The following is a 25793-nucleotide window of genomic DNA, read 5'->3' as shown; positions in this document are numbered from 1 at the left end:
AGCATGTGGGATCTTCCCGGACCAGGGCTTCAACTCGTGTCCCCTGCACTGGCAGGTGGATTCTTAACCACTGCACCACCAGGGAAGTCCCCTGCTTTTGCTTTTTGAAGGAGAGGATTAGAAATCAAGATTTTCGCTGGGAAATGTTAAGTATGAGGAAGCTAGATCTAAGAGCCTAGAGCTGAGGGCTACAGACAAAGATTTCAGAAATTATGAACATACTGTCAGATAATGAGATTAAAAAATGAAAATTTATCAGGTTATATGTATATTACACTGAAGAAAAAAAAAAGATGTATAGCCACACAACTACAGAATCCCTAATAATAAATCAATTTATCTGACACTTACCCTTTGGTCCACGGGGCTTAACCCCTGTGCAGTTTTCCCCTTCTTACTATGTTGCAAATTATCACAATCATATTCAACTTCTGGTTTCCCAATATCTCTGCAAAATGTGCATATCCAGTCCCCACTAAAGAAGGAAATAGGCAATTAGTCCATGTAATTATAACAAAACCCACTCTAAGGAAGCTAGTTCCTTAGAGGAAGTCTCCAGTTTCTTTGTTTTCTTTCCTTTCCAGTTTTTGTGGAAAAGAGAGGTACTATTTTTGCCACATCTCATAAAGTGAAGTTATGTGATAAAAGCTTCCCCAAATGTTTCCATTCTTCAACTGATTACCTTCTGGAAAGCAATATAACCCCACTATCTCTATTCAAAAGGGGTCTGTCTCTTCATAGCACAAAGCTGATGATCAGCACTTGCAGCATAAGACCAATTCTCAATACCCCAGTATGACCATGACAGTGACCTCATATGCATGAAGAAGAAAGGAGTACACGATACAGTCCCTCGGGTATCTCGTACTGTTTTGGCATGTATTAAAGATGCCAAAAATATAACAATTACTTTTTCATGGCCAGTCTTTTAAATCTGCTCAGTCAATAGTTTTTTGTATCAGGATTTCTATCAAACCATAAACTCCAATTTGATTACTTCAAATGCATTCTCCCCTTTCTCTTCCTCATCATATATATATTCTAAGTCTAGGGATTATACTAAAACTGTGTCAACAGTTTCAATTCCTTCCAAAGCATCTGCCTTTGAGAGAAAGCTTTCAGTGGCAAAATTCTAATGTTCCAGCAGATGTTACTATCCAACGGAAACAAAAATATGAAAAGCCTTAATTTTAAGACCAAAATGCCAATGTTTTTTTCTAAAAGAGTAAAGGAAAAGAAGATCCTTAATACATCTGTGGCAAAGGACTACACCTTCTAAGATTTAGGTAAGAATTACAATGCTTCAGAAAAATATTCTGGCACTGTTCATATATCCACTACTTTTCTAATACTAAAGGCTGAATTTTTCAGAAAGGGTAGCATTAATCAACTAAAATCATTACTTCTCAGGAATCTGAGAAAAAATGTGAATCTTTCATCTATAGGCAGAAAGAAGCTGGGTTTTCCCAAGGACACTGGTTTACTTTCACTTAAAAAACCAGGGGGTTAGGGTAGGGGAAGAAGGAAGGCTTAAAGAAATAAGTATGATTCTACTATTTTAAGGTCTCTGAAATCAACTGGAGACAAAATACCACGAACATAATAAATATGTTAAATGGAAGGGAACAAAAATAGCTCTTCTAATCCAAACTCTACTACTCGTACATGCAGAAACTAATTCCTGAAAATCAGTGAACCGTCCAAGCTAATTAAGTTAGTTCACTACAGAATTACGACCAGACTACAGGTATCGTAACCCAGCCCAGCACATTTGTTCTGCTGTATTGGCTGGAATCATCAGCTTGCACTGGATGTTCATCAATGAATGTTTTAATGCTTGAAATCAGACTTAGCCGCCAAGGGGGTCATATAGTCTGAGGACAATGCTCATATGTCGCCCCAAGCTTTATCTTTACCGTACCATCTTCTCTTCTAAATAACGAATTCAGTAACTGTCCGTTCCAAAGTTAATGACTAAAAGACATTCCAAATAGGAAAAGTTGAGAAAGCTGAGAAATCTGCACACTGTGCTTCAGGTAGGCACTACCAACTAACAGCTTCCAGTGGTCAAGATGAAGCTATTCCTCAAAAAATTCAAGACATTAAAGGTATTTTTACAAAGTACTTGTTTTTTTTTCTTTAAAGTGCCTTTCAAGAGCTTTCAAACATTAGAAAAGTAAGTTTTTGGTAAGATCCAATAGAGTTGCCTCAAACTGAATACTATTCATAAATAAAGCCATTATTATAGACCCTATTAAAATTGATGGCAATAGATTAAAAAATTATCTTCAAGAGGAAATCAACTAAGTTTCTCAATACCCTAGTCTCTTGCACCTCATAATTTACAGGTTCATCTAATTTGCTTATATTAAGTATAAATTGAAGGCCAAGAAATAGTCTATTTTTTTTAAACATTAATGCACAACTTAGATCTTGCACATTTCTTCATTCAGCTGTTAATTTTTCTAGAAGGTAATGGAGTAATAGGCAGTCATTAAGAAGGCTATCTGCCCTGAATAATTTTGTTACTTCTTTAGCTTATAAAAATAAACAACAAAAAATCAGTTATTTCACTTGTACCTTGGAAAGCTAAGAAGTGTTGGAACATGACAAGTTAGATGAAAGACCTTTGGACATTTTTCACAGCACAAGAGATCCCCTCCATTTTGGCAGACAGCACACCAATCTTCATTTGGGTCATCATCTTTGCTGCTGCCATCTCCTCCAATCCTTGCCGACCTGTGCATGAGACTTCGAACTGGGGACTTTCCATTAACAAGGCTGTTGAGCCCTGACTGTTTGCAGCTTTCATTCACATCTGTAGGTTCAGTTTTCACGTGGTTTTCCAGGCCTGCTAATGCGTCCAACTCACTCTCTAGATGCAGGCTAGTTGAAAGAGGTGGTGTCAAGCTACTCTCAGGACTGCTCAACTAAAACAAAGCAAGGACAAATTCTTGAAGAAACATTTAATCCATACTGTTCGTAGTGTGTGCGTGCATGCATGTGTGTCTCTGTGTGTTTAAAGTTTTGTCAACATGTATATACAACATGATATACTGACATAACTTAAAATTATTTTGGAATTTACTATTATTTATTATAAAATTATTTGAAATCATATTAGTAACATAAAAGAATGAAAATAACCCCGAAGTTATTCAGGCATGTTAATGTATGATTTTAGGGAGCAGTCTCTGTAATATTGGTTCACTTGGATAATAAAGGAATTAATTAAACTGTTAAGCACATTGATTGGGAAGTGAGCATAGGGTTGTACTTTTCCTGTAGAGAGCTGACTATGATACACTATTTTCCACTCAACAATCTGTCTCATAGCTTTTTCTTCCCCTTTATATTGGCTTTTTAAACCATTTCTTTTAATTGAAGTATAGTTAATTCACAATGTTGTTAGTTACAGGTGTACAGCAAATTGATTCAGTTATATATATATGTGTGTATATATACGTGTGTATATATGCACACACACTTTTTTTTCAGATTCTTTTCCATTATAGCTTATTACAAGATATTGAATATAGTTCACTGTACTACACAGTAGGTCCTTATTGTCACATAGCTTTTGAAAAGCATTTTGAAATATTCTTCTGCCCACTTATCATTCTACTAATAAAGGAAGATTGTGACAATGTAAAATCTTTCACCACCATTTTGCACTGTTTTTTGGGGGTACTTTCCAAACCAAGTTCTGAGTGAAGAGATAACAGTACTCTCTAAATCTACATAGCTGAAATTTCTATGTGCCAACCATGTAGAAAATGAGACATAAGTGTAGGTAGGAAGAAAAAACCAAGATCAAAATTTCTAAATAAGGAGGGACTTGGGCCTTCCTTCATTCTATACTATAAATTTTATAAAACGTTCTAGCTGAGGAATTCTAAAATGGTTAATAATTCATAAGCCAAAGGCAATCTTCTCATCACAAAACTCTGTGAGCATTAAACTTCTTTCATGTCAGCGGTCGTAATCCTGAGCTCACCGGTCCAGGGAAAATAGCCAAGGATTTTTGCAGCTTGAGACTGAATGTGACTATTGAAATTATTAATCAATTTAGAACAAGCTAGAACCCAATTTAGAATCATGGCAAAAATAATGACCGATTACAAACTAAAAGTTGAAATGAGTCCTTAATACAAGTAAGTCTTTTCTCATCAATTACAGTTGACACTTAGATGAAAAAATTCAGTTAGAAAAAGAGATATCTGGGTTATACCACGTATAAAAATTCAAAAATGAATACAGGTCCATAGGACCACTAACCAGACTAATACATGCAGAGATGGAAGAATCAGTGAAGTGACCTCCTTAAATTCCTGACAGATTCCACTGGGAACTTACCATGCAGGCACTCCTCCTGCCATCCTCTGTCTTTTCCTGTTTCACAGCTCCTGAAAAGCTACATATTTCATCTTCAGTGCCAGGTTCTTGCTTGACCTTCACTTGATCAGACTTGAAACTAAGACTTGTCTTCTCAGCAGTTCTTCCTGATGACCCACAGCTAACAAAAACAACAAATAAAGGTCACATATGTTTGACTGTATGGTGTACATAAAAACAATTATATGAAAAGCTTGTTAAGTTATATGAAATGTTCATTAAACTGAAAACAATTTATTAACTTTATAGCAGATAAGGATACTTCATAATGCAATTAAAAGGAGTGTATTATAAACTTGGCTTCAAATTTTTAAAAAACGTAGGTCAAACTTTCAGAAGACCTGAAAAATACATTTTATGGTCTGAGGCACTTATACTACATCATTTAAGGAATCTAGTAAACAATCATTTGTCTAGGCTATTAGTATAGTGATTGCTTCTCTCTCTCTATATATAATATAAGACGTTTAAATTCTTCTCTACCCCCAAACATCTGAAGGAAACCTCAATAACAGTGGTTCATGAAGTGTCCTCAAAGGAATCACTGTTTCAGCTTTTGAGTCCTTATCTGAATTAATGGGATAATAGCCTAAGAGGACAGGTACATGACTAATTGGTTCTATCTAGTCCACAAAGCAAAACCACTGGCAAGAGAAGTGAATAACTAAGACTGTATTACTGTCGAAAATGAAAACCTTTTTCACTCAATTTGTACTTTTCTTTAAAACTACTGATTATTGAAAGTATAATTTAAAAGCCAAGCAAGTATATAATATAGAACCAAATGCATACACACATATATATACAAATACAGAACATTCATATATCTGAAATAAAATTTCTTACATTGCACTAAAATATTCAAACTAAAGAATAAAAATCAGTCGACATTTATTACATTTACCTTTAACACACACACACACTCTTTCCACACTACCATTTCTTTTTCTTAACTCTTTTATTTTTTTAAAACATTTATTTATTTATTATTTATTTAATTTATTTTTGGCTTCCTTGAGTGTTAGCTGCGGTACACGGGATCTTTCGTTGTGGCGAGCAGGCTCTTCGTTGCAGTGCACGGGCTTCTCCCTAGTTGGGGCGCACAGGCTTCAGGACACGTGGGCTCTGTAGTTTGCAGCACACAGGCTCTCTAGTTGAAGCACACGAACTCAGTAGTTGCGGCACGCAGGCTTAGTTGCCCCACGGCATGTGGGATCTTAGTTCCCTGACCAGGGATCAAACCCGCGTCCCCTGCATTGTAAGGCAGATTCTTTACCACTGGACCACCAGGGAAATCCCCCACACTACCATTTCTTAGCTCTCTGTCCACCAAAAAGGCATAAGAAACCATGAACAATTCAGTAGCAGTGAGTGCCCCTAGTACCCAGAAGATTGTCTTGAAGCACCATTTCCCCACTAACATGACCAGGATTTCCTAGAGAAATTTCTGATTTCAGGCCTGAGGCAAGAAATGTACAAGATGAACCAGGAACATCAGGACAGGAAACAAGAATGCTTTCAACAACTACTGGGGTTATAGCAAAAGAACTATGAAGCCAACTTGGAAAAGTTCTGATAGGACAAATATGGAACAATTTAAGCATCAATAAAAATAACAATTATAATTTTAGAACATATAAAATATGTTTAAATATATAAGCCCATAAAGTTAATAACATTCATTGGTCACTGTTGGAGGGAGCTGGGAATCAACTCATTATTATAAAAATAGGTAAATAAAGAGAAAGAATCAATTTATTCTGCCATTCCCATAATCAAATAGCTGATGGCAGAAAATTTCTCTTTACAGAAGTATTCTAAACTAATATACAAAGAAGGTATGATACAATAATTAAAATATTTTTAAACTAGTAAAAAAAAAAAACGAGCTAAGGCAATGATCATTAATGGGTGCTATCACAAAAGAATCAACAAAAGCGACCAGACATTTTGTGACCCTGAAAGAAGTACACATCACCACAATGAAGTATTCTCCCTACCTCTTTCCCTCAAATCAAACCTGAATCTAATCAACCCTCCTGATCTAAATACCAATATAGAGAAAAAAACAGAAGGTAGTGTATTTAAATGACAAGATGGGGAAATGAGGAAAACTCTGTAAGACAAACAATACATTTCTTCAACAAATACACTGTTTGACCTTGACATATGGGTTGATGGCAATGTATAGCGCCTATCTGAATCTGAGTCAAAGAAACAATTTAAAAAAAAAAGCATTTATGAGAAAAACTGGGAAATCTGAACATTAACTAGAGCTCTACTGATGTTAGAGAGTTAGCTAGTAAATTTTTTTTTTAGGTGTGATAATGGTTCCATAGTTATAAAACTTTTAAATCCTTAAAGTGATACATACTTAAAAGTGTATATATATACACTGAAGTGATACATATAGTGATATATACTGAAACAACCACAAGTAAAATGATAAAATGTCTGAGATTTATCTCAAAATAATTTAGAACGGGGGGAATGGGTAGGAGTATAGAAGAAATAAGACTGGTCATAACTTGATCATTGTTGAAGATGGGTGAAAAGTTTACGGGAGTTCATTTTAATAGTCTACTTTTTAGAATACGTATTTGAAATTTTTCTTGATAAAAAGAAAAAATAAAGCTATTAATAATGTAAATACTCACCTGCCTCGACTACCAGTACTAGAAGTACTAGGGGGTCTCACAGGTGTGTGAGAATTGGATAAACCTGAAAAATAATAAGTCAAAATGAATAACTATGCAGGTAAGAAAATTCAGAATTCTACCTACTAATTACAGAATTCAAGTATCATTATAAGGCAATTCAGCAATTCCTGGAAATCAGCCCTTGTCTTAGTCTCAAAGTCAAGGATTTCATGTGTTATTGTTGGCAGCTATCAATCAGTTTCTCTCAGCTGAGCCCAGATACCATTCTCAGAATCCTCTCAGAGCACCACTATTCAATCAATGGAAACTACCGTATCAAGAGAAAGCTATTTGCCGTCCCACGCATTTGGTAAATATCCTACCTAGATTCCTATTAATTATTCTTCCTTTTAAAAGTCCTGGAATACTTATATTAAACCTCAAAAATAATATGATGCAAAAAAGGTATTAATGATACATCTCATGAAAAACCCACATTTAGAGCTGAACTACTCTTACTGTAGAAATAATGAGGTGATATGTTTCAGTAAGAAACCATGAATATATCCCATAACCACTTCTGCACTGTCAATCTATTTGGAGATGCTTTAATCACTCATTCATGTAATAGTGTTAATAAAACTGGGATTTTGGAAGAGATCTATAGCTCAGGACCTGATTAGTCACATTTTAATAGTTTCCAGTAAATTTTAAGTTTTTAACTGCAAATTGAAAGTTCACTTGCCCTTCCTCAATTCTTGCTTTTTAAACAAATTTTCAATTTTTTCATTATTTAACAAAGTGTTTTAAACTTGGATTTAAACCAAAGAATTCTTCAAATGACAACATGTATTGTAAAATAGAAGACACAGAAATTAAATTCATCTACAAATCCAGCAAAAAACATGAATATAACTGGGGGTTGAGGGAGGGGTACATTAGAGTTCTGAACAGTGTACACTACAGATATATATTATTATTTCAGTTCGCTGAAGCTTGTCCACAGTATTGAAAGAAAAATAATTAGATCAGGAAAAAAAAATGTTACTGCAATGGTTAAGTTTATGTCTCAACTTGGCTAGAATATGGTACTCAGTTGTTTGGCCAAACACCAATCCAGATGCTGCTGCAATGGTATTTTTTAGATGTCACTGACACTTAAATCAGTAGACTCTGAGTAAAACATAATGAGGGTGGGCCTCTAATTAGTTGAAGACCTTAAGAGAAAAGACTGAGGTCCCCAGAGCAAGAAGGAATTTTGCCTCGATTCAAGACTAGCACCAATTCTTCCCTTTGTCTCCACCCTGCTAACTGCCCTGCAGGTTTCAGACTTGCCAGCCCTAACAATCAAGTGGACCAATTAATTCCTTAACCTCTGTCACCTCTCTCTCTCTCTCTCTCTCCCCACACACACCCCTCTCCTATTGGTGCTATTTCTCTGGAGAACCCTAATACGTATACCGAGAGATACTTTTTTAAGGTGTTAAAGAAATGAGACGGTACCTCAGTTGACTTTACCTGATGATCCTGGAGATAGGGCAGAGGGTCCTGGGGAGGGATTCATGGTGCTTGTGGGCTGTGGGGGTAGGTGACTGCCTGAGATGTATCTACTTAGTAGATTATCTAAACTACTTGAACCAGCATCTTCCAACTAAAGAAAAAGAACAAAAAGATAAATTTGCTTTGATTAAAGCAGAGGAGAAGTTATTAATTTCATTAGTTTAATCATTTATGCTCACAGTTTACTAATAAGCAGATTACCTTATATCAAACTTGGCTTAATTGTTCCTTCCTTATGCTTCCTCGAGGACCCAAATAGTATATAGTTTATGTGAATATAGCTATAATTAATATGCTTCAATAAATGATTGGGAGCTCAAGACAAAACCCAATAACCCACTAAATCCTTTGTGTTTTACTATGAAAATACCTCTGACACAGTCTTACATTTTTGCCTTTTTTCAAGGTTGATGCAGGATCCTGTTTTCAGCATCCTGCGCCTAGTATCAATATCCATGGTCCTGCCAGAATCATTCAACTAAACAGGTATCGAATAATGTCAGTACCTAACTTCAGTGCTTTGAAAAGTCTGTATACTCAACAGAAAGCCTTTAGCCTGGGATATAAGTTCCCTTATTACACTCAAAAAAGCCAGCAGTCAACAGGAAAGCTGAGCCCTTTTCGCACTTTATATGCAGAAGGTTAAAGCCAGAGGAGCTCGCACTGTGACTGCGAGCTGGTTCCCAATTTGAATATCAGTCCCCTGTTTTTAAACATCCCACCCACAATGAAGAACTGTGATGATGAAATGAGAAAATATTTATGTAAGAAATAGTAACAAACACTACTTAATTATGAAAATTACCTTAAGAAAAATATTACACTATTCCATATCAGAGATAGTTAAACTATTCTTACTTAACTGCTAATCTTCTTGCTTACTGATCTACTTTTACCCACACCTGCCTCTTTTAATCTTCTACTAGAGGCAAGATTACTTTTTAGGGAAATCTACTTCTCATTCAAATCAGAAAACTGCGGGACTTCCCGAGTGGTCCAATGGTTAAGAATCCGTCTTGCAATACAGAGGACGCCAGTTCGATACCTGGTTGGGGAACTAAGATCCCACATGGCGTGTGGCAACTAAGCCTGCTCACCGTGACTACAGAGCCCATGAGCTCTGGAGCCTGCATGCCACAAATAGAGAGCCTGCATGCCGCAACTACTGAGCCAGTGCACTCTGGAGCCCAAGCACCACAACTAGAGAGAAGTCCGCGAACCACAACGGAAGATCCCACATGCCCCAACTAAGACCCAATGCAGCCAAAAATTAAATAAATAAATATATATTTTTAAAAAAACAGAAAACTGAACATATACATTTACTTCTCACTCTCCTCTCAAAATCACACTGATTTTCAAGGCTATAAAACAGGAAAGAATGGCATCAAAGCAGAAACTTTGAAGAAAACTATAGATACAAACCAAGGTAGGACTGGATTGATATAAAAATGATCAGAATAAAGCAGCTCACAACACATTACAGGCAAGGGAGGACTCTCCTAAAGTAAATAGTTTTCATCAATATAAGTTGACCCTATCAGCAAAGTGGGTACAGAGGGAATGTACCTCAATATAATAAGGGCCATTTATGATAAGCCCACAGCTAACATGACACCTAACAGTGAAAAGCTGAAGAAGTGAAAGCTTCACCTGTAAGATCAGGAACAAGACAAGGATGCCCACTCTCACCACTTTTATTCAACATAGTATTGGAAGTCCTAGCCAGAGAATTAGACAAGAAAAAGAAATAAAAGGAATCCAAATCGGAAAGAAAGAAATCAAACTGTCACTATTTGCAGATGACATGATATTATATATAGAAAATCCTAAAGACTCCACCAAAAAACTGTAAGAATAAATGAATTCAGTAAAGTTGCAAGACACAAAATCAATATATGAAAATCTACTGCATTTCTATGTATTAATAATGAACTATCAGAAAGAGAAATTAAGAAAACAATCCCAGGAGAGTTCCCTGGTGGTCTAGTGGTTAGGATGCCAGGCTTTCACTACCAGGCCCAGGTTCAACCCCTGGTCAGGGAAATGAGATTCTGCAAGCCATGCGGTGTGGCCAAATAAAGTGCATCATACACACACACACACACACACACACACACACACACAGAAAAAGAGAAAGAAAAAAAGAAAACAATTCCATTTAAAATCATATGAAAAAGCATAAACCAGAAATAAATTTAACCAAGGAGGTCAAAGATATCTACACTGAAAACTGTAAAACACTGATAAAAGAAACTGAAGAAGATACATGTAAGGATACTCTGGGCTCATGGATTAGAAAAATTAATATTGTTAAAATGTCCATAATACCCAAAGCAATCTACAAATTCAATGCAATCCCTATCAAAATTCCAATGGCATTTTTCACAGAAATAGAACAGTCCTACAATTTCTGTGGAACCACAAAAAAACCCAAATAGCCAAAGAAATCTTGAGAAAGAAGAAAGCTGGAAGCATCACAGGCCAGGATATCAAACTATATTACAAAGCTACAGTAATCAAAACAGTATGGTGTCGGCATAAAACCAGACATACAGATCAATGGAACAAAATAAAAAGGCCAGAAATAAACCTACACCTATATGGTCAGTTAATTTAAGACAAAGAAGCCAAGAATATACAAAGGGGAAAGGACAGTCTCTTCAATAAACAATGTTGGACAGTTGGAAAACTGGACAACCACATGCAAAAGAATGGAATCAGACTACTATCTTACACATACACAGAAATCAACTCAAAATGGATTAAAGAACTGAAATGTAAGACGTGAAACCATAAAACTTCTAGAAGAAAACATAGGCAGTAAGCTCCTGGACGCTGATCTTGGCAATCATCTTTTGGATCTGATTCCAAAAGCAAAAATAAACAAGTGGAACTACATCAAACTAAAGAGCTTTTGCACAGCAAAGGAAACCATCAACAAAATGAAACTTACTGAATGAGAGAAAATATTCACAAATCATATATCTGATAAAGGGTTAATATCCAAAATACATAAAGAACTCATACAACTCAATAGCAAAAAATCAAACAATTCAGGGACTTCCCTGGAGTCCAGCGGTTAAGACTCTGTGCTTCCACTGCAGAGGGTGGGGATTCAACCCCTGGCTGGGGAACTAAGATCCTGCATGCTGCAAGGCACAGCCAAAAAAACAAAACAAAAAACCCGCAAACAACCCAGTTAAAAATTGGGCAGAGGGACTTCCCTGGTGGTCCAGTGGTAGAGAAACCACCTTCCACTGCAGGGGACGCAGGTTCGATCCCTGGTCGGGGAACTAAGATCCCACATGTCACGGAGCAACTAAGCCCGCGCAACACAACCACTGAGCTCATGCACCTCAACGAGAGACCGGGCACGCTGCAAACTACAGAGCCCTCACACTCTGGACCCTGTGCATCACAAGCACAGAGCCCACGTGCCCTGGAGCCTGCAGGCCACAACTAGAGAGAGAAAACCCACAAGCCACAACTAGAGAGAAGCCCACACACCACAACAAAGAACCTGTGCCACAATGAAAGATCCTGTGTGCCACAACTAAGACCCAACACAGCCAAAAAAAAAAGGGCAGAGAATCTGAATAGACATTTTTCCAAAGAAGACATAGAGATGACCAGCAGTTACATGCAAAGGTGCACAACATCACTAATCATCAGGGAAATGAAAATCAAAACCACGACAAGCTATCACCTCACCCCAGTTAGAATGGCTATTAAAAAGACAAGAGATAACAGCTGTTGGTAAGGATGTAGAGAAAAAGGAACCTTGTGCACTGTAGTGGTAATGTAAATTGGTACATCCACTATGGAAAACAGTATAGAAATTTCTTAAAAAATTAAAAATAGAACTGTCATATGATCCAGCAATTCCACTCCCGGGTATTTATATGAAGGAAAAAAAAAAAGAAACAGAAACACTAATTTAAAAAAAAATTTTTATTTATGTTTTTGGCTGCACTGCATGGCATGCAAGATCTTAGTTCCCAGACCAAAGGTCAAACCCATGCCCCCTGCAGTGGAAGTACAGAGTCTTAACCACTGGACCGCCAGGGAAGTCCCCCAAAACACAAATTTGAAACATATATGCACCCCCATGTTCACTGCAACATTATTTATAATAACAAAGTTATGGAAGCAACCTAAGTGTCCATCAACAGATGAACAGATAAAGCTACAGCTGAATGAATAAAGAATATGTGCTATATCTATATACACAATGGAATATTAGCCATAAAAAAAAGGAAATCTTGTCATTTGTGACAATATGGATGGACCTGAAGGCATTAAGCTAAGTGAGATAAGTCAGACAGAGAAAGACAAATACCACATGATCTCAGTTATATGTGGAATTTAAAAACAAACAAACAAACATAGAATCAAGCTTGTAAATACAGAGATAGATCTGTGGTTGCCAGAGTTGGTAGGTGGGTGAAATGGGTGAAAGGAATCGAAAGGTACAAACTTCTAGTTATAAAATAAATCATAAGGAGGTAATGTACAGCATGGTGACTATAAGTAATACTCTACTGTATATCTGAAAGTTGTTAAGAGAGAAAAATCTTCAAAGCCCTCACCTCATACACACAAAATTTTTACACTATGTGTGGTGACTGATGTTAACTAGAATTATTGTGATAATCATTTTGCAATGTATGCAAATATCAAATTACTATGTTGAACAACTGAAATTAATATATGTTACATGTCAATTATACCTCAATTTAAAAAAAGGTAAATAGGCCTTCCACAGAAAAGCCCTTTAAAAACCTCATCTCAAAGACATAAAAGGCTAAAGGTGAGAGTTTGCCGTGGGCTAGCTAGAGGGACGATTAAGAGATATTAGGAGTTGTGCCTGCTCAGTGGTCAGAGCTACTGGCCAAGGATCCACTTGTAAGCTGTAACTACAGGAAAATCCCTAGCTGCAACTAGAGTTAACTAGAGGATTTGTGAAGAGGGGCAGTTCCTAACATGGGCCACAGATAAAATTTGCGCTATATCTCACCTAAACATAAAGGAGGAGAGGATGATTCAAAACAGACATGAAAGTCGCAAGTTACCTACTTCTACTCCCACTCCCACTCCTTTTATACTCTCCCACCTGCGATTTATATCTCTGGCCAGAGAGACAACACTAAGGCTACAAGAGTGGAAAGATTAGGAAGAAGCAAACCGCCAAGTACATAACTTCCCTGATGCCACTACAGCACCAACATGGAAATGCTAGCTGATTTACCTCGATATTTCACCAGACATGGATGAAGAGTCACTATATATAAAGTTACAAGTCTAACGGGAAAAATATTAATTCACATATTCATTAAACCAATGTTTTTTAAGCATCCTTAAATAATTGCATGGAATAGGTAAGTGTTATATAAATAACTTCTATGAATTCAAAGGAAAAAGACAATCCACAAAAAAATTCAAATAATCAATGAACCTGAGAAAAGATAACAAACCACATGAAAAAAAGAAATGTAAATGAAATAACCAAACATGATTTTTACCTATCATATTGGTAAAGATGGAAGACAGCCAGTACTGGGAACACAGTACAGAAATGGGTATTCTATAACATTTAAATTTACATGTGAATATCTGAAAGACACACATGGTTTTCCCAAGACTTCATATTATCCAGTATAGTATACAGATAAGTACGTATTTTCCAAATACGGAAAATTGTTTACAAAGAATTTAATATATCATTAGAATACTACATCTATTAATTATAATCTAATCTGAACAGATTCTAATATTCATTTAGCTACTGAAAAAGTATTTAGGTTCATCATGTATCCCCTAAAGGTCAAAATTACTACCACATATTATAACTCCACTGGAGATGGATAGTAGAGTGAAATAAAAAATAATTCAAGTTGAGAGAATTCTCTTTAAATCAACTTCTACTCTATACTGGATAGCTGTAATGATCAGTATTAAGATATATCAACAAATACCTGAAATTGCTTTGTATTTACTTCCTGTCTGCGTTGCATAGTTAATGCTACTTTGTCTGCTTCCTGTGTAACCTCCCCCAGGATTCTTTTCTTTTCACTATACCACGGAAACTACAGGATAGGAAAAAAAGTAGATGAATCTTCAAGAGACGATAGGTTTGCTTCCCTTTCTATTTTTGATTAATATGGTTAACTACTTCTTACTGTGGTTGTACTTCTGTGGTACCCACCTCTAATTGCTCTTAAAAGCAGGTGACAATAACGAGCGTTGGCAAGGATGTGGAAAAATTGAAATCCTCATACACTGACACTGTTGGTGGGAATGTAACATGGTGCACCCACTGTGGAAAAGAGTTTGGCAGTTCCTCAAAAACTTAAACATACAATATGACCCTGAAATTCCACTCCTAGAAATTTGCATAGAGAACTGGTAACCTACAAGTTCACAAAAACTTACACACAAAAGTTCATAGCATTATTCCTAATAGCCAAGAAGTGGAAACCCAAATGTCCATCAACTGATGGATGGAGGAACAAATGTGGTATATTCACAGAATGGAATATTCAGCCATAAGAAGGAATTAAGTACTGATACATGCTTCAACGTGTTTAGACCTGATAAACATTATGCTAAGATAAAGAAGCCAGACACAAAAGACCACATATTGCATCATTCCATTCATACAAAATGTCCAGAATAGGCAAATCCATAAAAACAAAGTAAATTTGTGATTTCCAAGGGCTGGGAAAGAGGGGAATGGAGAGTGGACTGCAAATGGGTAGTTTCTTTCGGGGTGATGAAAATGTTCTGGAATTAGTCAGTGGTGATAGTTGCACCATGTTGTGAATATACTAAGAACCACTGACTGAATTGTATGTACATTTTTTAAAGTTGGATTTTATGGTACGTGAATTGTATCTCAGTTTTTTAAAGGAGTCAATACTTTAATAAATCAGTAAATAAAAATAAGGTTAGGCATTATGTCTGCAAGGAAGAGAAGGTTCATAAGAGAAGGTATGGATTCTGCTCCTTCTACCCCACTTTAACTAAAGATGGGAGGGGATATATTCTGGAGCCTCTTGTTTTGATTTCAAAGTTCTCCTGGGAAAAGATGACAAGGAAGATCTAATAATGACCCATTTCCCTTATGACGCCCAGCTTTTCAAAGATGTGGAGCATCCACCCTTCCTCTATCTGCTCTCTGTGACAGTGGCCCTAGCAGATTATGTTAAGTTTGACATGAGCAACCTTTCTTTTCCCTTTGAAAGTTTCCTAAAAATTGGAACAAAGTCTTGTTTCTTTTTATCTTCAATGCCCAGGCACTTTAGCATGGAGTGCTTAGTAAAACTTAAATGACTCCTTTAATACTGTACCTACCTCTCTCTGGTTGCCCAAAGGCCCTTAATACTCTACCTTTCCAGGCCTATGATCTCAAACCACCTCCTTGCTATCTCTATGGACAGAAGTGGGGAGAGAACTGGACTTTCTCAGTTCAGTAATCAGGAGCTGGGCTTTGAATTCCAACTTACCCATTTACTGGGTGACACTGAGAAAGTCACTAACCATTCTTACTCTCTTCCATGAAATAGGGATATTATATATCATATGAGATGATTTCAAGCATTAAACTGAAAGTTTATAAATTATAAGCTTACAACTTATAAATTTTACTTCTTATTGATATATTCCAAAATTTTCCATTCTATATAGTAGTCTAGTACTCTCAACACCACTACAGGGGCTTCCCTGGTGGCACAGTGGTTAAGAATCCGCCTGCCAATGCAGGGGACACGTGTTCAATCCCTGGTCCGGGAAGATCCCACATACCACAGAGCAAGTAAGCCCGTGCGTCACGACTACTGAAGCCCACGCACGCCACCAACTACTGAAGCTCGCGAACCTAGAGCCCATGCTCCGCAACAAGAGAAGCCACCGCAGTGAGAAGCCTGCGCACCGCAACGAAGAGTAGAGAGTCACGGGTCCTAGTGTCTTAGTAATTTCACTGCTCCTTGCTCCCATGGTGACCCCTGACTCTGAATAACTCATACAATGCTTGAAATGACCCAGTACAACCTTCAAGTTTTATATTTACATTTAAAAATAAAATGCTTCTAATTCAAACGAATTTATGAAATTTCAGAGGGCACTGAATGATATTTTTCTTCAGGAAAACGTTACAGGTGAAAGGGACAAGACAGCTCAGAGGCCCTTCCCATTCATCTTCTACTCCTCATTATTACTTCCTCTCTCAGTATACACCCCCCATCCCCACCCCCCCGCCACATGCCTAATATCTAGACCTTCCAATCTCTTCCTTTCTCCGTCCAACCTGTTTGCACCGGGGGTTGACTATCCCTTTTGTACCTAACAGAAGACTGACAAAAATTTAATTGTATTTTGGTACTGGGTCTCCTCTCTGGATCTAAACCTTCATCAGAAGTGCTTCATTTAACACAAAGTTTGCCTGCTGGCAGATAGATCAGCAAAGCTGACACTCTGTAGCTTTAAAATACTGAGGAGTGTTAGTTTTAGCACACATAACTTTTTAAAATTCAAATTATTTATACTCTACTTTTTGGAAATTTCAAAAAAAATATTGCTCCTGAATTAAAAAAAACAAAAACAACCAGAAATATATACTCTAAGTCCCTAATTAACACAAGGTTTTATATCTCTCACTCAAATACAAACCTGTATGGGTGGAATATCTGGCAGCGACGGAAGGTTTTCTGGATTGGTAACTGAAGGAATTAGTTCTATTGCTGTAACAGATGGGCTGGTGGGACCTCGATTTGCATTTGCCATAGTAGCTGTAGTAGGGCTGGTTGGATTGACTGGGTTGTTGTGCACCGACACAACAGGAAAGGGTCCAGCATGCCCTGGGTTTGAGTGCTGTTAGGAAAAAAGATGTTATCATTACTTGATCTGCCAGGATATCCAAATATGAACAATACCTTGACAACAAGTTTCAGTTTAGGAAGGATACACAAGTTCAGAGTTTGATACCTGTGGCTGAGAGACAAAGAAGTAGGCCCTCTCAAACTTATGCAGGAAAAAAAAAATTCAAACTTATCATTTTTCTACTCATTTTTGTGTAGTATTTAGAAAAAAATAGACTTGCCAATAATTGTACCCTGTCAGACTGGTGATATGATCTTACTTCATAACAAAGATATATATAAATAGATGATCTGGAAGCCCATAGTTTTCAAACATCAAACCAGGAAAGCCACTGTTGTGCCTATATTTCACTCTGACACTTCTGTCTTTTTTAAAATAAAAATAATTAATTGTATAATTGTGTATTATGTAACTGATATGGTAGAAAGAACAATGAATTTACAAATGGAAACGTGGTATCAATTCCTGACTCTTAATACTATGTGACTTTAGGCCAAATCACAATCTTGGTAATTTAGAAATGTGGATAATGATGAATGAAAATGGATACCTGTCTTTATGAGGAGTGTTATGAGGATCATTTAAGACAGTACACAGATTAAAATCTTTGGGAAACAAATTACTATACACATACAAATCATTTGAAGTATTTAAAAACTTAAAATTCTAACATTCAGTGATTTCTGTAGGAGCCCGAAAGTCTAAGGACAATGTTCTGAGATGGTTGGTTAATCCAATTATGTAGCTTCTGCACCTTTCCAAACGGTGTACCTCCCCCCTGGTAATACTTGAAGGCTTTCCAAGTACACTAAGGGGTACATGGGTATGTGAATACTTTTAAGGAAATTAAAGTCTAGATAGTCGACCTTCATATATACTTTTTTCCTGAAGAAAACCAAATTTACCTAAGAATGTGCCATGGTCTGTGAGTTCTTTTTTCCAACTACTTCTTTCACAACTGCCTTTCTCCTCCAAAAACAAAATACAAAACAACACATCTTTAACTCATGCCCAATCTTATCTAGCATATTGCCCCAGGGTGAAAAACAAAACAAACAAAAAATCTCCTGAAGAGACAGACAAAGGTACAGTTGAAAATAAAGGTGTCAAGTTGCTGACAAAGTGCCTGGCTCTGAAACCTGGGTAATGGTTGAGTGGGTTCTGATACTTGGTGATCAACAAAAACAAAGAAAGACCTGAAGAAGTTGTCAACTGATAAAAAAAAAGATTTTAGAAATCGTTTTTAATTCCCAGATACCAATTTTTGTGAACAAGTTTCCTGAGCATCACATGAAAACAATAACAAAAAAAAACTAGTAATAAAAATCGGCGTTGGGGCTTCCCTGGTGGCGCAGTGGTTGAGAGTCCGCCTGCCGATGCGGGGGACACGGGTTCGTGCTCCGGTCCGGGAGGATCCCACATGCCGCGGAGCGGCTGGACCCATGAGCCATGGCCGCTAAGCCTGCGCGTCCGGAGCCAGTGCTCCGCAACGGGCGAGGCCACAACAGTGAGAGGCCCGCGTACCGCCAAAAAAAAAAAAAAAAAAAAAAAATCGGCGTTGAATTCTGACTTACTCTAACAGTACAAGGTAACAGACATACAAACAGGCATACATGAAGGAAGGGGAAAGGCTCCATGTATCTAATAAGAAATGTATATCTAAAAGAATTTTATTTTTGTTTCCTAATAATCTTAAACCATGTAAATATATTTAAACAACTGTATAGGAATAATTGTAATGAAAATTTGGTCTAAAGAAAAAGTTTTAAAGTTTAATAACTGCATTATAAACTGGAAATTTAAGAATTTTCAAATTGCAACAGACATCTTTCCAGCAGAAAATTGCAACAAACTGATTCACAAGTCTATCAAACTTGTGAATATCTTAAATATGTATCTTAAATATATTAAGATAAAATTCTGTAAAAGTAGAACAGAAATTCAAGTCCATGGGGAAAAGGGAGTATATAATTTTGACTTTCAAAAAAGAACTTGCCTCTGTATTTGGGACTCCAGTGGATCCACTTAGAAGAATAATGTAAGGGTTTTACTTTACAATGTCAATATTTATACAATACAATATGCTAAACAGTATGTCCTTTGCAACTATTTAAACTTAAACTTGTAATGGAAGTTTTAAATGTCAACCTTCAAATGTGAGGGAGTGTGTATTTTTCAAAAGTCTTTCTGGAGGTAATTGGGCCAAAAAGTTGAAGGATCGCTAATCTAGGACTTCAGTATGCAGATCGATCTGAGTCAGTAAAAGTTCACACATTTATGAGTACTCCCCTCCTGGAAATTTTGATTCAGTGGATATGGTTCAGAGTCTATTTCAGACATGGTGCCCCAGTCATTCTGATGGTCTTTAAATCATGCTTTGAGAAACATCACTCTGACAATTATAAAATGACCTTTATTTTTTATATAACTAGAAATCCTATGCAAAAGTAGCCTCATGTTTATAATCATACCTCCTATACAAATATAATCTACTATTCAAGCAAAGATCAGAAAACATGCCTCTAAACACACTTATTTTTAAGAGTAGGTATATCCATCCTAAAAGGAACAATACTGAGTGAAGAGGAAAAAAAAAAGTCAAAATGTCACATTAAAAGAGCAGAGGAACAATTTTAGGAAATTAAAGTTTTAATCTTAATTCTACCATTGTCTCTTATGATTGTGGGTACATAACAAGCTCCTTTGTTTTGCACTTCTCTAAAATGAATTGGTTGGACTAGGTCAGAGATTCTCAACCCAAAGTATACAATGGGTTTAATGACATCAAAGAAACTCTTAAAATTTAATAAAAAATTAGACATTTCTCCAAAGAAGACATACGGATTTCCAACAAACACATGAAAAGATGCTCAACATCACTAATCATTAGAGAAATGCAAATCAAAACCACAATGAGGTATCACCTCACACTGGTCAGAATGGCCATCATCAAAAAATCTACAGGGCTTCCCTGGTGGCGCAGTGGTTGAGAGTCTGCCTGCCGATGCAGGGGACACGGGTTCGGGCCCCACTCTGGGAAGATCCCACATGCTGCGGAGCGGCTGGGCCCATGAGCCATGGCCGCTAAGCCTGCGCGTCCAGAGCCTGTGCTCTGCAACGGGAGATGCCACAACAGTGAGAGGCCCGCGTACTGCAAAAAAAAAAAAAAAAAAAAAAAATCTACAAACAATAAATGCTGGAGAGGATGTGGAGAAAAGGGAACCCTCCTGTACTGCTGACGGGAATGTAAATAGATATAGCCACTATGGAGAAGAGTATGGAGGTTCCTTAAAAAATGAAAAATAGGGCTTCCCTGGTGGCGCAGTGGTTGAGAGTCTGCCTGCTAGTGCAGGGCACATGGGTTCGAACCCTGGTCTGGGGGGATCCCGTGTGCCGCGGAGTGGCTGGGCCCGTGAGCCACAACTACTGAGCCTGCGCGTCTGGAGCCTGTGCTCTGCAATGGGAGAGGCCGCGATGGTGAGAGGCCCGCGCACCGCGATGAAGAGTGGCCCCCGCTTGCCGCAACTAGAGAAAGCCCTCGCACAGAAACGAAGACCCAACACAACAAAAATAAATTAATTAAAAAAACAAACAAACAAACAAAAAACCCAAAAATAGAACTACCATATGACCCAGCAATCCAACTACTGGGCATATACCCTGAGAAAACCATAATTGAAAAAGAGTCATGTACCACAATGTTCACTGCAGCACTATTTACAACAGCAAGGACATGGAAGCAACCTAAATGTCCATCGACAGATGAATAGATAAAGAAGATGTGGCACACACATACAATGGAATATTACTCAACCATAAAAAGGAACAAAATTGAGTTATTTGTAGTGAGGTGGATGAAGTCTGTATGAGTCTGTTGTACAGAGTGAAGTAAGTCAGAAAGAGAAAAACAAATAGCATATGCTAACGCATACACATGGAATCTAAAAAAACAGTACTGACGAACCTAGTGGCAGGGCAGGAATAAAGATGCAGATTTAGAGAATGGACTTGAGGACACGGCAGGGTTGGTGGGGGAAGCTGGGATGAAGTGAGAGAGTAGCACTGACATATATACACTACCAAATGCAAAATGAATGGCTAGTGGGAAGCAGCCGCATAGCACAGGGAGATCAGCTCAGTGCTTTGTGACCACTTAGGGGACCACTTTGTGACCACTGTGGGATAGGGAGGGTGGGAGGGAGGCTCAAGAGGACAGGATATGGAGATATATGTATACATATAGCTGATTCACTGTGTTGTACAGCAGAAACTAACACAACATTGTAAAGCAATGATCTAATGAAGATGTGAAAAAAGAATTTAATAAAAATTGTACGTGTATTTTTCTGGGACAGGAAGATACACAGCATTAATCAAATTCTCAAACGTATCAATGACCACCCCTCCCTCCACCCCACAACTGATTAAGAAAACTGTTGTCTTTTAGTTTTAAAATTATATGATTCTTACAAATGGAACTCTAGGCATACTTGTCTTTGGAGGTGTGGCTGCATCATGGAATACTGAGGGCCACTGTGCCTGGGTATCCCTGGTATTCGGGCAGCATTCTGAGCCAATCTCATCTGATGGGCTTGGAAAGCTCCACAGTTCATGTTGCCTCTTTGCATTGCTTGCACACTGATCAATCTTGGAGGCTGCAAAAGGCAGAAATTGCCATTTATGTAATAATATTTATAAATTTATCTTTCAATTATAAAACGTTATGATAAGAATACTTTTGTCAGGATGGAAGGGCATAAAGTAAAAAGTGTAAGTCATTTTCCTCATCTCTTACCCCAATCTCCTTCTCTCAGTATATGTGTGTTTTAAAGCCTATCAGCGTTAACTTAATCAACCACAGATTAATAGTTTTGATTTGGATGGGAGACAGCAGGAAAGATATAGGGATGGGAATGATTTGAACAAAAGCCTAAAGAACGTGTCAGATCTTAGGAGGAAACAACATGGCTCTTTGGTCCAAAACCACACGTTTAAACAAAAAAGATCTGGTATAGAGGGATAAAAACGTGTATACCTCCACAGTACTAGTGAGTTAATTTTGTTTCCCATCATAAGTATTTACTTCTTGTCCTTCCTCACACCTCCCCCACATCCCTGCCATACCCAAGGCAAATGTTTAAACTGATCTTTGACCTCTGTCCCCATCAGTAACTTTGAAATGTGTAACTCATCTATATAGGACAGAGTGTAGCCTCAAGATCTTCATAATTTATATCAATAGTGCAGTGATATAATAATACTCGCCTGTTGTTGTAACATCTGAGGGGCTGCTTGTCTAGGGTGCTGCTGTGTTGTTGCTGTTGTTGTTGGTACAGGTGCAGGTGGCTGCTGCATCCTCATCTGTTGCAACTGCTGATGTTTCTGTGCATACACTTGTTGTTGCATGTGCTGGAGTCGAAGCTGTGCTAAGTTAATCTGTCCAGGGGTTTTACTAATGTGGTTTGTCCCTGGCGGAACTTGCCCAACTACAACATTAGGAGTATAACCAGGAGCTGGTTTACTCTCTATTACTAGATTACCTGAAGGATTTAAAAAATGAGAATAATTTGCATGTAATCAACTAACATCTACTTTGTGGTTAATCATTATATTTTCCTCTTTCCTCTGACAACTATCACCACTCAAAGTTTCCAACAGCACAGAAGGGATGGGAGCTACGTTTAAAGATGATGAAGATCAGAAACCTAATATAGTCCAAAGCCAATTCATTGACTTTTGATTACTCAGAATAATACATTATCTGCCCTTATTTTTCACACAGATGTTCAGAAAATTAAAGAGCTGAAAGAGACAGTATTAGAGGAGGCCCATCTAGGCAGTCTAAATCATCTCTAGCCTGAGAAGATTCAAGGATACTCAAGATCGCTAATACTGATTCCACCTGCCTTTGGATTGTCAAAATGTGCAGGGCAGAGTACTATATTGCTACAAAACTGTCTTCTGTGGAAATGTTGAATGTTTTAAACTACTTATACCCTTGGAGATGACAAATTCTCCTTCCTTTTTACAGAGCCAGGTACTTTCTAGGGATAGAAGGCAAATTTTAGTAAGGTTTGATCTAAGGTAGAGTTGGCAAACCTTTTTCCTGTAATAAGCCAGATACTTTAGGCTTTGCAGGCCACATAAAATCTGTCGTATACTCTTTGTTTTTTACTTGTTTGCTTTTACAACCCTTTAAAATGTAAAAACCAAACTTAGGTACCACGTCACACAAAAATAGTTTGCCGATGCCTGATCTAAAGGTATAGCCAAACGAATATACACAAAGATTACATTTTTTTACAAAAGGCTACCCACCTCTGCTTTTACAACTTCCAATGGTGAGGACTTGACTATTTTGAAAATGAGTTTAATCAATCTGTAGACAGCTCTAATTGTTGGTTAGTTTTGGGGGGTTTTGTTTTACTTTAAATTGAGCTGGTTTTGTATGTCTATCTGTAACTTTCACCTAAGGCCCTTAGGTCCACACTGTGGAGTAACAAAAGCAAAGTCCATTTGTCTTCCATGTGAAAAGAGCTACTCTTATCTTTCAAACATTCCTCAGAACATGGCATTCGGACACATCAGCATACTGGATGGAGGTCCTCCTCAAGTGGGCAATTTTGTACAATTAATACATAAGCTACTAAGCATGTAAGAAATTCTTCCAAAGACTAAAGACCCATTTGGTAAGTTTCTGATATGTAACACTCGATACCAATTTTAAAAGATGTGGGGAAAAAGTTAGAAATGATACATAATTTTAACAACTATACAGAGGAGACCCTCAACATTCTTAAAGTAATTTATAATTATATATACTTAAAGATGTAATGAACATAGCTGAAGTAAGTTTCCAATGAAGAACATATTTTCCAAAAAGTTTACATGTTAGAATGAAGTTTAAAAACTTTAAGTATCTAAAACTTGCTGTAGATGCTTTCTCCTCCTAATTCAGTGTTCCAAGTTATAGCCATAAAACGAATTATTTCTCACCTAAATTGACTACGTTCTTTGCCCAGAAGGTGGGATCACAATGGAAACGTATTGCTCCATTAGCAGCAGGGACAGGATCACACCGTGCTTTCAAAATATGGCGCAATTGAAAAGTAATCTAAAAGGGAAAAAATTCATATTAGTCTTAAAATTAAATATCACTTGAGAAAACATACAAGATAAAGACATGAAAGCTCATGTAACCCCACAGTGTCCATCTCAGATGAGATAGTATCAGTGTTTAAAAAACGATATTAGCAATCGAAGGCACATGCTTGAATTTCTGCCATTTCTGGTGATAAACTACATTATACTACTAGGTATCTCCAAAACCTATGATTGACTCAAGACTTACTGTATGATTCCATTTATATGAAATTCTAGAAAATGAGAGAAATGAGACTAATGGTTGCCTAAGGCCAGGGATAGAGAAAAATAAGAAAACTTTTGTGGGTGACGGAAATTTTCTGTATTTTGAGGTGATGGTGATAACTTTTACTAAAATTCAAAATCTATACTTTAAACAGATGCAGGTCACTGAATGTAAATAATATCTTAATAAAGTCAATTTAAAGAAAAATAAGATACTATGTGTCTCACCAGTCGCTTGCTGTACAGTAGTGCCGTGCTGCTACCACTAGCAATTGCCCAGTTTGTAAAGTTCATAACATGCTTCACCTGCCGGGAAAGGCCTGTGATGTCATTCTGTTGCTGTAGTAACTTCATCTGTCTTTCTTTTGTAACATTCTGAAACAGAACAAGAGGTTCACTTTAGAATTCTGTATAAAAAAATCAACTCATAATTTCTATTGCCAGTGAACATAATACCTGTATTTCTTTTTTAAAATGGGATAACTTAATAAGCTCCTCATTATTTAATGAGTCTATGATCAAGGAAAAAGTCACTAACAAAAGTGGGACCAAAACTTAGTTCTATAGTCCAAAATAGACATTCCACATACAGAAATTAATGTTAGTGATATCTCCCCTTTCCTTCAGAAGATGAAGAGCCTTTGTTAAAAACAGTGTTTATTAGGCTAATCTAATATATAGAGTCTCTGACATATGACATTAGAAATAATTTTATGTAATCTTAACACACTTCTCAGGCCAAAGAAAATTTTGTGGTGCATGGCATGAGGCTGAAATTAAAATCTCTTATTTTCAACATGTAAGGCAAAAGGAGAAAGACGAATTCCAGAGCTCTAAGAGTAGAACTAGGGAAGCTTCTTATATGACAAAAGTTCATAAAGAACAAGGGAGTAAGTGAGGGTGGAAGGAAAGACCAATTTGAGGAAAGTGCTGCAAAGGAAAAATAAACTG

The 25793-nt window shown here is 37.1% G+C and overlaps 1 protein-coding gene across 8 annotated transcripts in view; it reads right to left on the bottom strand.

Annotated features, from left to right (window-relative positions):
* Nucleotides 1–25793, bottom strand: part of TRIM33 (tripartite motif containing 33) — a 144106-nt gene that overhangs the window by 10027 nt on the left and 108286 nt on the right. For 5 of the 8 annotated variants that reach the window (XM_073809341.1, XM_033861542.2, XM_033861571.2 and 2 more), the window contains exons 7-17: nt 25071–25217; nt 24471–24588; nt 22740–23014; nt 21965–22129; nt 17265–17465; nt 14573–14683; nt 8553–8685; nt 7053–7116; nt 4357–4516; nt 2581–2930; nt 352–475 (exon numbers count right to left, since the gene is read on the bottom strand). In XM_073809341.1, coding sequence (XP_073665442.1) covers nt 352–475; nt 2581–2930; nt 4357–4516; nt 7053–7116; nt 8553–8685; nt 14573–14683; nt 17265–17465; nt 21965–22129; nt 22740–23014; nt 24471–24588; nt 25071–25217 — 1848 coding nt within the window. The remainder of the gene's footprint in view (nt 1–351; nt 476–2580; nt 2931–4356; nt 4517–7052; nt 7117–8552; nt 8686–14572; nt 14684–17264; nt 17466–21964; nt 22130–22739; nt 23015–24470; nt 24589–25070; nt 25218–25793) is intronic. The other 3 variants (XM_019919646.3, XM_019919644.3, XM_019919649.3) reach the window with 1 other exon arrangement.

The sequence above is a fragment of the Tursiops truncatus genome, chromosome 1, assembly GCF_011762595.2.
Source record: "Tursiops truncatus isolate mTurTru1 chromosome 1, mTurTru1.mat.Y, whole genome shotgun sequence".
NCBI lineage: Eukaryota > Metazoa > Chordata > Mammalia > Artiodactyla > Delphinidae > Tursiops > Tursiops truncatus.
Note: the sequence above shows the minus strand (reverse complement) of the source record. Positions and strands in the feature narration are given on the sequence as shown.